We start from the raw sequence: 17,949 nt of genomic DNA, 5'->3' as shown, positions 1-17,949 counted from the left end.
ATACAGAGATTTAATATGGTTGTTTTAACACTTGGACTGCCGTGTCATCCAGATACGAATAACAAATAACTTTTAATGATACAAATAAATATTTAATACATTCACTTGCGTTTTTATCAAGAATTATATCTAAAATGAATTGATTATAATCAATCAGTGTCATACACGCACAAATTAAAAATAAAATTACTGAGACAAGTTTACTATGGCAGTCAAAGTGTTAAAACGTACCTTTTACATTTTTCTTTTTATACTCTTCTTGCAAAAGTTAATTAATCTGGGATTCCTTAAGACTGACCCTCATGTAAGAGAATATGAACTCTTCTTTACAATATTTGGTCTCTTTGTTTAAAGCTATGGTTGATGCAGATTGGAGGTAATTGAATCTCTCTTTGCTCGTTACAGGTCTCATGCTGTAATATACTTTTCAATTCTATTGATTATTATTTACAAAAGATGAGTTTCTGGTAATAAAGTTTGCACTGTCTATTTCGTTGTATAATATAAAATTTCGAATCCTTTCTACATGACATAGCGTACTAATAATTTGAAATAATGTGGATTCGTTTTTTAAGTGTTTGAACAATAACTTTCATGTAACAATTATGTCAGTTTGTTTATTCAATTTAAGAAATAAGTTATCAGCATGAGCCCCGTATGATAATTATCAATATAAATTGAAATTCAAGCATCATTTCATAGAGATTTGATATTTCTGTACAATTGAGAATAAAAATAATATATTATCACTTATTTAGCCCATTGATTAAATTTCTTCACTACGATGTACGTACGATTATAGGAGATATTTCATAGATACATACATCATACATTCATATATATATATATATATATATTATTATATGTATATATAAGTCTTCGTTGACTGTTAGTCACTGTTTTTAAAATTCTCCATACATCATTCAATTTTTTGTTCGATGGTTCCTGAAACTCGTACTGTTTCATTTTTCTTTTAATCTTGGACAGAAAGATATTTTTTTATTTTAGAAATATATTTAAGGAAAAATTGTATAATATTGAAAAGTTTCAGCTGTTATGTGATACAGATATTTAAAAAAAAAAATTCTTTAGATACAAGAAATAATCTTTTGAAAATTTCTTAGATAACACAAATAACATATTTTCAATTTTTTTCTAACTAGTGGAGACCAACCCCAACCCTTTATTTTTCTAGGTTTATTATTGAAATTCCAATGATATGTACAAATTAATGAACCGTACGAATCGCAAGATTCTCCGTCGAAGAAATAGTTAAGCTTTGGATTTTATTAAAATATACGACGAAGTTGGAGAAATCGTTCGTGTTCCGATTCGATCGTGTGAAAACACGTTGCGTTGATTATGAATATTTACATAGATACTTGAAGCGTAGGAAAGTACACGAGCAAAGTCACATAGTAAAGTTCCAAAGTTCTTTGCCCAACTAATTTATAATAAATGAACAGCATTGTATGTTGGCTTGTTTAAAATTTTACATTTCATATTTTTCAATTTCATTATTTCAGTGTTTATATTTAAATTTAGATTTTATGTAGAATTCAAATTACATTGTTATGGGCCAAAGAAACCCTGTCATAGAGCATCGGTCTTCAAAGGCAATTAGGCTTAAAACGATTGATATCTTTACTATGTACAATGAGTTCCATCGAAGTTGGCGCACTAACACATTCACGCCGTGTCGGTGAGCCGATGGGCGAGGTGCCGACGATGCGGTGTGAATGTGTTAGTGAATGTGTAGCCAACTTCACTGCGACAACTTCGATGGGACTCAGTGTACCTTGATTACGCTCGTGTCTGGCGCAATGAGTGAAACAATGAGAATGTAAGTACGAGAATCATCGTGGTGATTGTAAGTGCCTAAGGTTACATTATCGATTTGCTTTCGTATCTAGTATAATGTGTCATCTATAGATACGTACGACGTGTATTACTCATCTACTTTAGGTCCGATTAATACGTGCGACAGGATTCTTGGCCGGGCACTTGCAACAAAGAAATTGACTCAAGATTAGTAACTTCATTAAGTATCCTAATATCTCTATACTCTGGAATTGAAATTGCTATAAGAATCAGCAAGTTAATATAAGAAACAAAATACATTGATTAATTTGTAGTTATTAATGAAACTATTATTACTGATATGTAATGGCATTTAATATTGAGAGAATATATAATTTGATATCTTTTTTCAGCAAACATTTGATTTTAATCACCGGTATCGATATTTAAATATTGATATTTGAAATGAAAGTTTTTATATTTTCATTGGAAAAATATTACGGAAATTGAATTGAATTTTATGAAATTTCTATTTACATACAAATGGTATCTCTTACGTATTTAATCATTCAAAGTTTTTTTCTTGAGCATTTGATGATATTACATTAAATACATTTTAAATTTCATGCTTTCAATTTATTATAAAATACAGTGTAAAAAAGGATGAGATAATTTTCATAAAATAAATAGTACATATACACTTTGTAATAGAGAGGCTGCTTTTGCTGCACTTTTACAAGTATGTATTTGGTCCCCAAAATTTGAGAGTATCATATTAATATATCTATAAATGAAACTAAACATTTTGAAAAAATGAAATTTAAAAAATTTAAAATTAATTCACTGTTTCTTCTGTTAAAAAATTGATCATTGGAATGAAGAAATTATGGCCCCCTTTGTTTATTGATTGGTCCAGAAATGTGTTTAACAAGGTACTCGAATGAAATTTTACTATTAAACTAGTTGACAAGCTCTTAATTCATTCGATGTTCGAGATAATACGGGCAAGTACTTGAATCTGTCGCACATATTTCACAATCTATTGTTCCCACGTAATAATGAACTCTGATAACCGATAATGATCGTGCAAACTCCAAACCCTCTCTATAGTTTCTAATTATATTTTTAAAGCGAGTTTGCCTTTAGAAAAATTTCAATTAAATTCATGAAAGCTATAAATTTAAAATTATTAAAATAATTTTTTTTAAATAATAAATTTATTAAATTAATATCAATATCTCTGACACTGGAAATTCAATTTATTATCAGTCTAACAAGTTAGAATAATTGATTTCGATTAGAGTTTGAGAATTTGCACGTTTACTTAACGTACATGGATCTCCTAATGGTACTTTCGTAAGTCGTTGCTTAAAATTTACTAAACGGAAGGACGAACGATTTGCGTAATAATTTACCTCGAGGTTACCACTGTGTCGTATTACGTTAGCAGAACGTGCAATATTGACTCTAGTCGATTTTTCGTGTTTGAGCACCGATAAAAACATATTTACCCTAAATTACACGAATTCAAATATGAATGGTGCCAAATTCCACGAAGGATATATTCCATTAACCCATTAATACCCAAACTTGTACATATTTAATACCATAAATATTACAAATGAATATTTATAGTATCATAAATATTAGAAATACTTATTTGCCTTAACACATTTCTTGCTGGGTCGGTCGTGATATAACCGGTTTAATAATTTCCATGTATCTTGAAAATGAATGATTTTCTTCCTCTGGAAATTAATAGATTAATGAATAATTTCCTAATTTCCGATTCCTGATGTTTTCTGTTACATAAACATTTACATATTCTGCTGAAAAAATAGTCACCCATATTCTGTATAGCAATTAATCAACTGTATGAAACTTAATTAGTTACATAGAGGTTTGCTGAAATTAAAATTCTAAAATGAAAGCAGAGTTCGCTTTCAAAATCGAAAATTCGATGTTCTGCTATTCTTTATTAGTTTGTTAAATGTTATTGTTAATTAATGTAAAATAATATAAAACATTATTATATATTGATTAGTTTGAAAAGTATTGTAAGATCTTTATGAAACTGATTCTCCACAAATCATATGTGTATTTCAATTATTATTTTCTTTCAAAATATGCAGGTTTCTTTCTTGGTTTGTGAACATATTTTGCATTAATAATTTGTTCTTTGTTCGGTTGTTGATATCTTGTAATACATGTTCCTCAAACATAAATAATCTTTGAGTAATTAATATAATAAAAAAAATTTTATTTTTTATAATAGGATACTTTTCTATTGTCTCGAGAAAATTGTAATGTTACGAATTAAATAATTTTTATTGTAATATTAAATTTTCAGAATTGCAGTGTAAATTTTTCACTATCGTACATCTGAAATTTTGTTTAATTGAGTTTCCATCGAGACAATAGAAAAATATTCAAAATAGCAGTCCAGAGGGTTGCAAACAATTCAAGAAAATTCACATCGATTGCCGGTAACAATACCGCATGGAAGCATGAAAAGAGAAAAAGAATAATCGGAACATCGTACGATTAAACACGTATCACTCGAAACATCTATTATTTTAAAACCGGATACGGTGGAATAAATATCGCATACGAATCAACATTCAGAGTTATTAGGGTAACAGAGTTACTGTTTTAAGTAGAATCATGCAGATGTTCAGTTCATCTGCTCAATTGACATTGTATAATACATTATGAGAATTTCATTTCACCACCTTACTGGATCATAATTTCCATAATTATTAATGATAATTCCTTGCAATCTTAATTGGTTTAACTCCTTGCCTTATAATTTTGAATCACATTCGTATCACAGCTGGGGGTCTGCTAAACCTGTGAGTTTGAAACTTTCAAAAGAATTTTAATTTACTTTGTTCAGATATACAAATCATTAGAAACCATTAGAAATCATCAGAAACTATGAGTAATCATTAGAAATCGTTTCTCGTTCAAAATGATTAAAAATCATTAAAAAATCATTAGAAATCATAAGGCAAGGGGTTAAAAGCAATCAAAAAAAAACTTCAATTTTGAATGTTAGTTTGAAAAAGATAAAAACCTTCGCATCAAGTGATTTTATCCATAAATATGTTCAATTCTCCCATCAGGAAAACAAATTTTCGTTTAGAATCATTTAGTTCTGCTTACAAATACCTTTGGACCCACATACTCCACGTTTCTCACCTGGGGTCAATCGTCAAGTTCGAACGCAAAAGAATCACCTAAACTTCGTTTCGAAGACGATCTCGAGAATCATCTTTGCAACTGAAAGTTTTGCATCGAGCTTACCCCTTCAACCCCTTTGGTTGAGCACAAACTCAACAGCTTCTGAAGCATGACGAATCATCATCAGACGAGGATTTCCTGAAGGAACTCCTCGACAAGCAAGTCCTACAAATATTCGTCCACCCTGTCGTTTTCGTCCGGCGGGCTGGGTTCGCTTACGCTGAGTATCGGCAGACCGAAATGTTGCACCTCGATGCTCGACTCGGGGGTGCGTCGCGCGTAGTCGCAGCTCTTCGAGTGCCGCTCGATCCCTCCGCGCCGGTGATGATGATGACAACGGGTCAGACGAGCGTCGGAATCGCAGGATCGCCGATAACACCTGAAAATTATCAAGGAACGCGTTTTGCTAATTAATTGGAAACTAATTATTTCTGAAAGATGAGTGATGGAATCGCAGGATCGCCGATAACACCTGGAAACTATCAAGGAACGTGTTTTGTTAATTATTCGGAAACTAATTATTTCTGAAAGATGAGTGTCGGAATCGCAGGATCGCCGATAACACCTGGAAACTATCAAGGAACGTGTTTTGCTAATTAATCGGAAACTAATTATTTCTGAAAGATGAGCGTCGGAATCGCAGGATCGCCGATAACATCTGAAAATTATCGATGAACATGTTTTGCTAATTTATCGGAAACTAATTATTTCTGAAAGATGAGCGTCGGAATCGCAGGATCACCGATAACACCTGAAAATTATCAAGGAACGTGTTTTGCTAATTAATCAGGAACTAATTATTTCTGAAAGATGAGCGTCGGAATCGCAGGATCGACGATGACATCTGAAAATTATTAAGGAACGTGTTTTGTTAATTTATCTGAAACTAATTATTTCTGAAAGATGAGCGTCGGAATCGCAGGATCGCCGATAACACCTGAAAATTATCAAGGAACGCGTTTTGCTAATTAATTGGAAACTAATTATTTCTGAAAGACGAGCGTCGGAATCGCAGGATCGCCGATAACACCTGAAAATTATCAAGGAAGGTGTTTTGCTAATTAATCCGGAACTAATTATTTCTGAAAGATGAGCGTCGGAATCGCAAGATCGCCGATGACATCTGAAAATTATCAAGGAACGTGTTTTTTTAATTTATCAGAAACTAATTATTTCTGAAAGATGAGCGTCGGAATCGCAGGATCGCCGATAACATCTGAAAATTATCAAGGAACGTGTTTTGCTAATTAATCGGAAACTAATTATTTCTGAAAGACGAGCGTCGGAATCGCAGGATCGCCGATAACACCTGAAAATTATCAAGGAACGTGTTTTGCTAATTAATCAGAAACTAATTATTTCTGAAAGACGAGCGTAAAATGTCCTCTGTATTTCAAAAAATCCTTTGGCACATTTGGAGATAATTTATGCAGAAGATACCTGTTTTAACCATTTCAGCAACGAAAACTAGGTCACGACCAGAAGCGTACATTAAAAGAGACGCGGTCGTCAATTTTGTTTTAGAATTGTAATTTTTATCCGAGTCGGTTACCTACAGGGTGTTATATGTTGGCGCAGCCTTGAAAGGTTGCTTGGCGTGTGACCAAGTTTCGAGGGTAGCCTTTAAGAGGGAACGATATTTACAGGGTAAATCGACGTCAACCGTGTATATTCATCAATGTAGGATGAGTGGGATCCAGATCGTTTGAAGGTAAAAATATCCCTGGTTTCTTGTGAATTCATAGGTGAATGCATTTTACAGCTGGCTCGTCTCCTGCTGGAGTTTCATTTAGAAAGAAGGAACGAAAAACTTGATTTTTTTTTTTATATCCTTACAACATTTTCCTCAATTATTTCGTAGATAAAAAATTATAAAAAATATGATAATGTTTTATGTGGTTGTATCAAACCAGTGTTAACAAAACAGTAAATGGTAATTCAAGGCAAATAAAATGAAAGGAAATTTGAAACCCTTTAACCATTCACACACGTGGAGAAATCGTCCTCGGGGCACAGTTGGAGAATACCTACATAGGCAATGTTAGGCAAGGGTTAATTAAACTTGTACTCTGGAGAAACGCCGTGGGCTATCGCTGGTCCATGTAGTATGGAAACGTGTTAACAAGATAAGCAGTGGACTGTTCCTGTACAATGCTGAAATATTTAGCCACATTTTGAAATAAAAGAAGTAAAATGGGAATTTTGGAAAAAAGTTATTCAATTTACTTGTCTGTTACGCCAGTGAAAACGTGATTAAAATTGAAAAATTAAAACAAATAAACTATTGTAATTAATAAAAATTTGTTAAGGGTTAAGAAAATGAAATGTGACTATAAGAAAAGGAGCTTTGATAAATTCTTTCTAAATATATAAAAATATTTAAATTTATAAATTAAATAGATAATTAAATTAGAGATAATTTAGATAATTAGAGATAACGAATTAAAGATAATTAAAAGGGTTCAAGAATTTCTTGTATTGATCGCTATATTTAAATGGTACGCTATTTGGACGAACTATTCCAGGTATTTAGAACAATGCATATAGAAGATTCCTTACCGCTCATCCATGGAAGCGGGTTGTCGTACAGGACAGCGAACATATTCGTGACTGCCGCCGGCTCGCCATCCCCCGAAACGTCGTCCGACGAACGATGATGAAGACGTTATCGGAGAATCCCTGAAACATCCACAACAATCCTCTCTACCACCAATTTACTCCAGATTTTATTTCCCTTTTTATACACCTCAAATTTACACAGTTGAAATATCTAACCCCATCTCTCGTAGCGTGTTTGCTTAATAATTGCGGAGGCAAAAATCCCCGTGAGGGTGAGTCAGCATCATTTTCGCGGATTGCTAATAAATTACCTTCGAATAGGTAGTTCCATTTGATATATCGCGAGTGCTTAATGGAAACAGCATTAATTTAATTAATTTCAAGTAAGGAATAGGTCACAAGGGTATCATGCAAATTTCGGATAATTAAAAGAGAATAATAGAAAGAATACAATACATATTGTAGGCGTTTAGTGGAAGGGGAAGGCCAGTATTTGAACAGCCATTACTATTAATGATGTAAAATAGTAAATAGGAAGCTTAAAATTTGAAAATTAATAATCTGTTATTCCTGTTTTTAATACATAATAATTATCTTATAACAAATATCTAACAATTTCCACTACGAATTCAATGTACAAAGGGGTGTTGTATTTCATGTTATAATTAAAAAAAAAATATATATATATATATATATGGTATTGTTTAATTATAAATGAGAAGAACTGTGAACAAAAAACTTCTGACGTTATAAAAAGTATAAGAAGTTCAGAGACAAGGGTGACGACCCTCCTCTTGGGGTGCGTGATAAAGTGGAAATGTCACGTAAAAGGGGATGCCGCTATATAGACGCACGAGTTGAAGATTTATTTTCTATAGCAATTCTTCGGAAAGGAAATAAAAATGAGGATGAGTTATTGTGTATTAATCTGAAATATTCTATTTAGTGAACACACCCCTTTTATATTTACTCACACACCCTTTTCTTTATCCGAATTCTGATGCTTTTATTCTCAAAGATTTTGTTTAAATCTAATTTCAAATATAAAGCTGTAACATTAACATAAATATTACTTTTCTTGTTGGTCAAAATATTACTATTAATATTATTTTTTATTCGCGAAGAAAATCTTCCAACTTGAAAATTTCACCCTACAGAGTTAAGAGACAAAGTTTTTGATTTAGTTTCTACAACTTTTCAGCTGACTTCTGATTTCAACAGCTTCCACTACTTATATGCATAACTTTGAAACTTTCTTTTACGTTTCTTCTATTCTGATGATGATATTGTCTTCTTTTTTCTCGGAATGAGTTGTATTTCTTGCTAACTTTTGAAAGCTTTTAATCTTGCGGATTTATGTTTTAGTTTCGGTCCCTGGAGAAAAAGAAATTTTGTCTAGAACGCTTCAACTAAAAAAACGAAACGGACTAATAAATTTTAATAATAAACCTCTGCCTAAAGCAACGTGGTGGATTTTATTTTTCATTTAAAGAATTAAAAAAATGTTGAGAAAATATTTTCTAAAAGCATACAGATCTTATCATTATTTGATATTTTACAACATTATTCCATAAATCGCGGTCTTATCACGAATTCACCGTATATTAAATTAACTTAATTAACATAATTTAAAATTAATTACGCGCATTCCCTACTAAATTCCGCAATTTTGCGTGCTAGCATGGGACATACAACGCTTCCACTTTAATTAAATTCTGAAAGAAGATACTGAAGCAAATGGAACATGGAACAAGTGTGAATAGCAGAAATATATTTCTTTCGTTATCCTATCGTCACGAATTAACGAGATTTATGTTTCACCTACGTACAGATGATAACGGATTACAGCGGTCGATGAAATGAAAAAGTTAATCGAATGAAGCGAAGAAGTGACGTATGAAAAATTGATACATCACAGAGAGAAATTAATCAAGTAAATGTCCCTTGAAATCCCAGAAATTCGTAAACATTTCACAGTATTTTATGATACATTTTCATAAAATTTTATCTCTCTTTACGCTTTTAATTAAATGTTTGGAAACTCGACAAATTTTCCTCTCCTGCCATCCAGATTTAAAAAATTTTTAAATATCATGCGATGAAAGATTAGAATTATTGTTTCTTTCATGTAAATTACCTTGAAGACTGTTGTTGATGATTAGGGTCAAGCAAGGATACTTCAGGATTATCTTTTGGACCGCTTTCTAAGCTGCCCTGCCTCTTCGATTCTAAATCCTCGTATTTTTCTTCTTGTGTCGGCTTTAAGAAGGACTCTTTGTCGCCATCGATGCCATCTTCCTTTGAGATACGTTGATCTTGTCGATTCGTCGATGCCAACGGCAAATTATCTGCACTGCGAACCTTCCGGCACAATTTCGACGTTGAACCGTGCCGTCGTAAGAATTCCTGAAAAATAAATCACCGCTCGTGTCAGGGAAACGATTTTTCTCAACTGATAATATCGAGTATAACTGTATTCTTATCGTTTCAGGAAACGCCGCGAGAAACGCTTATTTACGATTAATCAGGGTAGATGTTACGGGTAGGTTGTTTGAAACCGTTGCCGTTAAAAAATGCAGCAATACCGTGATTACTGAGCGCGGTCCATGTTACCCAGGAAATGAATTTAACGACTACCCTGCAACTAAACCACGATGTTATTGATCAACTTGTGAACTACACTTCACCTTCGACCGCCTTGAACTTTAACGTTTGACGTGTCTATTTTGTACGGTCTCATTCGTGTTCGTTACTTATTTAAATATCCACCGCATTGCTAGTTAACGCTTTTAAAATTTCATATTATGCAGATAAATGTATTAAAAATTATTTTCATTCCTTTATTGATCAATGATTTTAATCTGTTCCTATTTCAACCATGATTACTTTAGAATCTTCCAGAACGAAGAATTAATTACTTAATTACTTTTTAAATTAATTACTTAATTACTTAATTTTATATACACAGACCTCGAACTCCAGAGTTGCATCTAATTATCGCTGTTCTGATTTGAATTTAAATATTTAATTTTCGCGGATTTTCAAATAATTTCGATGCTATTTGAACTTCAATATAACTGACTATGAATCGACGAGAAGATTTTTGTATTTGGAAAAATTTGAAAATTTGACATAACACCATCCCCATACCTTATCGCTGCACCGTGCATGCCAGTGCCCAGGAGCTCCTCACCGGGCAATGGATCTGCCCGACACTCGCATAAGGCATTCTTTTTTATACCTACAGTAACGTACCTGGGACAGGAAGCCGGCTACGTCGATGGCGCTATTCACCCTCGGCCTGGATGTTCTCGGCCACCCTAAACCACCTCCGCTGTCCAAGGAGTCCACGTGATGGCTCGACCAGTGCAGATGCTGGAAATTCCACACCGTACGATTAGATCGTCCACCTTACGACCCAATGGAAAATTGCATTTCAATGTGATTTCTCCCCAAGCGTGAATTTTTTTTCCATGCCAGAGACAGGAAATAGAGAAAACTTTGGTACTCGCTAAAAATAAAATTTGATGCTGATGGGTTTTTATTGTATTTTAAATCTCAGGAATTATTGATTTGTTTAGTATTATATTTTAATACTTTTTTATGCAGAATATTTCAAAGAATAATAAATTTTACTTTAGGAGAATATATGGCCATATATGAATCACTCTGTACACCTAAATATTTCATGAGGCAAAGTTTCAAAAAAGTATCAACATTAAAAAACTTTCCTTCGTGTAAACACGTTTTGAAGGTATTATATGTACAGTGAATTTTTCATATTTCATGCTGTTCTCTTATCGGAGAGATAAAAAGCACCGCAAAAATCAATACAAAGATGTACGTCCTGTTTGCAGAGTTGAAGTACTTCGTAATTGGATTCTGAAATGAAATAATGTTAGTTATATTTAAAAATCAAATGAATTTATTGAAATTTAATGAATTCCTTTAATTAATGAAAAATTGATAAACAATACTATTTTTAGCGAGTATCCTTTCTAATAAAGAATCATTATAGAACATTTTTAAAAAACACAATTTATTTATATTATCTGAAATTTGAAAATAATTTGCTCAAAAAAAAAAAGTATACATATAAAACTTTCTGTAAATTCCAACATTTCTCAATTTCTGAAAACTATTGTATCATGTGCCATTCTTTTGCAGTTAGCAATAATGATCGCAAATAACACTTTCATCGAAGCAATCAATTATTACATTATCCACAAAAGCATCGGTCACACGATGACCATCCTGACAGTATAACCGATTGTTTCAGCCTTTGAAAATGATTAATAAGCATTTCAGGTGAGCTAAGCATTTATCTTTGTGATACAGGTGGTAATCGTGACGTGAAAGCATCGGTGTTTCGCAGTGCTTTTCAACATCAACGGGTGTTTTAATATTTTGAAGGAAGAAAAAAATGTCGGTGCCTGAAAATAATGTAGAAATGAAAATTGTGCTGAACGTGTGCTAGTTACCTAAAAATCTTGAAAACCAGGTCAGTTAACTAATCAATCTACGTGTTTTTTCTTTTCGTTCGCACGATTGCTCTTTTCCAGTGGACTACATCACAGAATTTAATTAGTCTTTACTGACCAAAGGGTGGACGGTCAATCGAATTTAGCACGTCTATATCCCGACGCTAACGTCCGAGTTTCCTGTCTATAGTAGATTCGTGATCTCGTCGAGATTTGGGTCAGGAAGCTATTACTCCGACGACTTTGAGACAAGGTATATATTTAGCGAAGACGTAGCTCTCGGAGAGCAATATTCTTCCTATAAACGTCGGATTACCAATCACACATGATTTTACGGTGCCTTCTTCGACGGGCCTTTTTCTACTTCCGCAATAAACTTCTGGTTGAACGATTTTTCTCATAAATTTTTCATTACGGTTAGGGCGATGACGGTCGTTTGAAAAATAATTCTAACAAAATTTATTGCGAATTTAAATAATTATTTCTTTTTTTAGATATAAACTACGAGTTAATAATATATCAAATTATCAGAAACTATATAATTTTATTTTTATATTTTATATTTTCAAATAAATATTTGTTCTAGTAATTAATCATCTCGTTAATTGAAAATATATTAAATTAAACGGATAAGTGGATAAATCTGGAGTGGTACAAATCGTGAAACGCCACTAGAAAAAGCACTTTCGAAAGTATATAGCACTCGTACATCCAAGTGCAATTCGTTAATGCACCTAGCACTCGAAGTGAATCAAGCATTGGTGAAAATTTAATACTGTACCCCTGTAATTCCTCTTATAGTAGATTCTCGTTATATCTTTAAGCATCCTTTTCAAATGAGATCTTGGAAGTTTGCAAAATTTTCTATCTCTTCGCTTTCGTTCGCGGCGATATAAAGAGAGCCTACTGTATTAAGTACCGACCGTTTCCACTTTTTCGCTACTAACACGACAGGTGCATGTGTGCACCATAAATAATTGGTATAAAGAAGAAATGATTTATCTTTCATTTCCAATTAACGAACAGGGTAGGAGATGCTGGATAGAAGAGGACTGATGATTCGAACAATGGATCGGTTGATTATACAGGAGTTCATTAATCGTCCGCTTTTAGGATATGGAAATGGCCTCTCTGTACGCATCGAACGTTGACGAGCGCAAATCAAGTTTGAAAGCTGCCATCAGGAGTTAAATCGAAAGCAGGATTATATTCCTAGCGATAGAAACCTAACATGTTCTCAACCCGAAGAGATTTCCTTTATTTTAGGTATAATCACTCCTCGATGCTATTGATGGGATATTTCAGCATTCGCCAAAAATATTAGAATTACCAAATGGGTCAAAATTACAGGTTTTAACATGTTGACTGACACAGTGAAAATGGGCATTTGTTACGAGACGTATTAAAGCTCTAATTATTAAGAATAGGAATAATTAATTTTCAAATTTTAAATGTCAAGCTTTTAATTTGATACTTTACATTATTAGTATAATAATAATACTATTGAAAATTATTTTTCTATCGTTTTCTTTTCATTATTGGAGTGCGTGTAATTTGCGATGCCAGTCACCGGTGACCCCCATGGCAGTCAACGTGTTAATATAATTTCTAAAATAAAATAAAAATAAGATTTTTGAAGTAGCTTAAGGAGATCTTGAGTATAGTATTTTAGAAACTGTCGGCCATTCGAGGGTTGAAAAAGCTGAGATTATTAGCGAGGATTAATTATATATTAAACGTTAGAGAAAAATGATAAAAATATTTTAGGCTTGCCAATTTCATAAGCAGTGCATAATATCCCGTGTTAAAAAATTTAAATAATTGTGATTGAGGTAGCATCGAACAGCAATTTGGCGTTAACATGCAATGGAAAAGCATTTAATCAAAAGCATTCTTATATTGTGGTACTACGTATAACACTTAAAAAGCTGATCGAAGCTACAAACCATCATTCTGAGCTTATACTATACAAACATACATATGTAGATTTTCTAATATTTTTTTATGTATATCTTAATTTTTATTTGATTAGTACGATTTTTTTTTTAAATTTTTAATTTACCTACCTGTGGCTCTATTATAATTACTATATGTAATAGAAGATCATAAAATTTAACATTAGTGCTAATGTTAAATTCATTTTTTAAGAGTAATTATTTTTTTAATTTCTCCATACCTATTTTTGATGATATTGATTAATTATAAAAGACAATTATAAACGTTGGCAAGCCTAACTGATTACCAGACAACTATTAGACCTCTAAAATTATACAAATTCCATACCTATTAAAAACTCTTAAAATTCTTGTTTTGCGCTCTCAATGATTCATCGTACGTTCAGAAAGGAAAAAGATTCGATTTTATCTAAAAATATTTACTTACACCTAAATAAGTAAACTGATAAAATATAAATATAAAACAAAAAATTAATTGCTTAATACATCAACGCGATCGTTTATCCTGAAAACGTTACGTTCTAAATCGACCGAAAAGAAGACGAGACAATTTACGTGAACGATCGATTCGCGTTTAAATCGGTTACATTAACTCTGGCTATTGCCCTACATACGTAATCTATCATTATCACACAGACGATTTACGTTGAAATCGATGGAATAAATTTAAGTCGTTGTTTTTCTACATCTTTATTAATACGGTGTGACCGAATACCGTAGATCTATCCCCTTAGAGATATAAATTTTACACTTTTAGGAATCCACGATGGACTTGAAGAAATTGTCTCGGGTTCGATGTGTTAATTAAGTGGATTCAGTCGGAGCTAGAGAAAAATTACATAAAGGAACAAACACCATCAGACATGTACAGAATATGTATTATGATCGGCGAAGATAAATTAAAAAGAGTATTTTTTAAAAATTCAATATCAAGTATATTGATATTGAGTTTCCAGAAATTTTAAAAAATATTCTGTTATTCATTACAAAAGAGATTTTTAATTTCTTAATAGGGGATCAACTGACCTTTTCGACAGTAATTATCATAATTATATCCTCAATTTTAAAGGGGGGTCTAAGGGGGGCTAGAGCCCTGGGCTCCACTTTCTAGAGGGTCTCCTATAGTAAACCTTTTATTTACTACGTCAAAAAATATTGAATGAAATTTTTTTTACTACCACTCTCGAGAGTTCAATTGTCTTAAGGTTCCAAAAATATTAATTTGGTCCTCCATACAATTAGTCGTAATTAGAACTTGCCTTATCAATCCTTAACTGTAATTGCACATTTTTCTTTCAACTCTCCCACATTGAAAGGGTTGGAAACCTTCGGTAAACATGATGGACCAGCAAAAATATTAACATATATCTTCACCGATCAAAGTGTGTAAACAACGTCACAATATGTTTTCTACAACGTGTGTGAAATCACAGGCACGCCGTGATGTCAGACAGAAAATTGGATACAGAGACGAGAGATAGAACAGGACGAAAGCTTGTTCGCAGTCAGTGTTGAAGATACAGTTTGTTTAATACGTACAGAGTGAAGAAGAAAAGTGGAAGAAGAAAGTGAAGAAGGAGAAGAAGAAAATAGAGATAATAGGCAAGTACCGATGGTCACGCGTGGTCGGCCCTGTGGAGAAGAGCAAATTGGCAGCCACAGTCACGGGGCTCTCGGGCTCTTCTTGGATACTGAAAGCACTGCTCCAACACGCAACAGCCCCCGCCCCCACACTGCATCACCATATCCGACAATGTGGTCATTACCTTGGAGATTTTTTACAATGTGGACCGTAGATTATTTTTAAGTTTAGAAATGATTTTGCGATGGATTAGAGATAAAGGTTCGAAGAGACAGAAAGAAATTGATTTCATTAGAATCCGTTGATTAGAGATTGAATCGAATGAATTCGTGGTAGGGGATGGATGATTGTATTAATATTGATCCGTCTGAATTTTATCTAGTCTCTCTAAAATTTCAAAATTTCAGATATTTTGAATGAAAAAATTTCAGAATGTCAGAATTTCCAAATTGAAAAATTCTAAACATTAAAAAATTTTATGATTATAAAATTCTAAAATCCTCTCGTCAAATCTTACCCCATTAAAAAGTAAATCTATCCTCTTATCTCTAGTAAATCTTATTTATCCCTACCTATAAAATAAAAATGAATTATTGAAAGTTAATGGGAATTGAGAATCATTCCCAGAAGCAGGCGAGAAGCTCAGTGAAATGCAGTTAGAATCGATCGATAGAATAATTCTAACATTTTACTCCTGTAAAATGTCCAATAGGATCAAGAGAAACGGTTTGCCACTGAATTGCCACTGTTTATCTTCAAGTTTATATTTTTAAATGATTTTACAATAAGTGACTGCCACGAAGTATTAATAATGATAATTAATACCTTGAAATACTCAGGTAGTAATTAAAATAAAATTTTTATAATTATAATTAATTTCCACACCTAATACCATTTATTAAAATCAATCATTAATTAATTCTCATAAAGTGTAAATAGTAACATCAGTTTCAAATTTCTTTCTGATACATGGTCACCATGAATACGTCATGTAATTTAATATAGTAAAGGTATAAATTCTACTATGTCGCGAATAGAATTTAAGGGAAATATATATCTCTCGGTTCAATACACGAACCGAGGTGATACGTCTTTTTGACGTACAGCTTTCACCGGGAAAACGTTCGTTTCCATCGCTTCCGCGATTACGTGTGCCGTCCAATTAAATTCTAGTAGCATCTGATTAAATCGATATCCTGACATGTTCGTACGATTCTCGTTTCAATGCATTAGATTCGACATGTGAATCGGTCAACTGATGTACCGATATCAGAACCCTGACACGGTTTACGTATAACTGATAACGACTTCCACCCTTCGAACGTATTTGAAAAATGTACAATTGTTTAGATAGCCATTGGCGTAACTTCTTACCCATTCTAAAATTTTCAGATTTTTAATTCCAAAATGACGAAGTTTCAGATATGTAAAATTTCAAAATTCAAAAATTTAATAATTTTGAAATTAAAGAATTCCAAAATTTTCAAGAGACCTGGTCCATCTTGCTAAAAAATTCAGGTAAAATTTTAAGATTCTTTAATTCCAAAATTACAGAATTTCAAAGTAAAACTTCAAAAATTCAAAAATTCAAAAACCTCAATAATTTCGAAATTAAAGAATTCCAAAGTTTTCAAGAGACCTGGTCCATCTTGCTAAAAAATTCAGGTAAAATTTTAAGATTCTTTAATTCCAAAATTACAGAATTTCAAAGTAAAACTTCAGAATTTAAAAATTCCAAAATTCAAAAACCTTAATAATTTCGAAATTAAAGAATTCCAAAATTTCTAAGGGACGTGACCCACCCTGCCCAAAAATTCTGGTCACGTCAATGTACATAATCATTCGAAAGTTGATAACACTTGAAACGTCTATCCATTCGTTAATTGGTAATTAGTCTTTGATCAACTTGGAAAATGTTTTCGAGGAACCTGCGAAAGCAAGCTCGACTAACAGATCGTATATCAATGTGATCTGTTTGCATTTAGCCAATGACAGAATACCGAAGGTAGCAAAGAGTCCAGTGTAATAATGCGTTACCTGAGAGCAGTTGTGTTGAGTCGGGTGTTGCGTGTATGCAGAGTTCGCCGCTGTGCATACCCCGGTCCCTGGAACCTTCAACTGTTCTTTGTAATCAGGTTGGTATGGCAGCAACATGCGAATTTTTCCCCAGCGGTTGAAAAATAACGCTATCGCGCCCGCCCAGAAGATCAACACCAACACCACGATGCCCACTTCTACACCACGAACCTGTAATTCATGTGTTTGTTCCCTTATGCACAAGGAAATTGAGATTCTACTCAGTACGGGAAGTTTCTTTATGGAAAATGAA

At 32.8% G+C, this 17,949-nt stretch overlaps 1 protein-coding gene across 9 annotated transcripts in view; it reads right to left on the bottom strand.

The window, feature by feature from the left end:
* Nucleotides 1–656: 656 nt before the first annotated feature.
* Nucleotides 657–17,949, bottom strand: part of LOC117600202 (uncharacterized) — a 41,320-nt gene continuing 24,027 nt past the window's right edge. For 8 of the 9 annotated variants that reach the window (XM_034315282.2, XM_034315275.2, XM_034315277.2 and 5 more), the window contains 5 exons: nt 17,658–17,867; nt 10,858–10,977; nt 9,740–10,008; nt 7,603–7,722; nt 657–5,422 (listed from right to left, as the gene is read on the bottom strand). In XM_034315282.2, coding sequence (XP_034171173.2) covers nt 5,209–5,422; nt 7,603–7,722; nt 9,740–10,008; nt 10,858–10,977; nt 17,658–17,867 — 933 coding nt within the window. In that variant the 3' untranslated portion in view covers nt 657–5,208. The other variant, XM_076692540.1, reaches the window with a different exon arrangement.

This window comes from Osmia lignaria, chromosome 15, assembly GCF_051020975.1.
Source record: "Osmia lignaria lignaria isolate PbOS001 chromosome 15, iyOsmLign1, whole genome shotgun sequence".
Taxonomy (NCBI): Eukaryota; Metazoa; Arthropoda; class Insecta; order Hymenoptera; family Megachilidae; genus Osmia; species Osmia lignaria.
The sequence above is the reverse complement of the archived record's forward strand: the minus strand, read 5'-3'. Positions and strand labels throughout refer to the sequence as shown.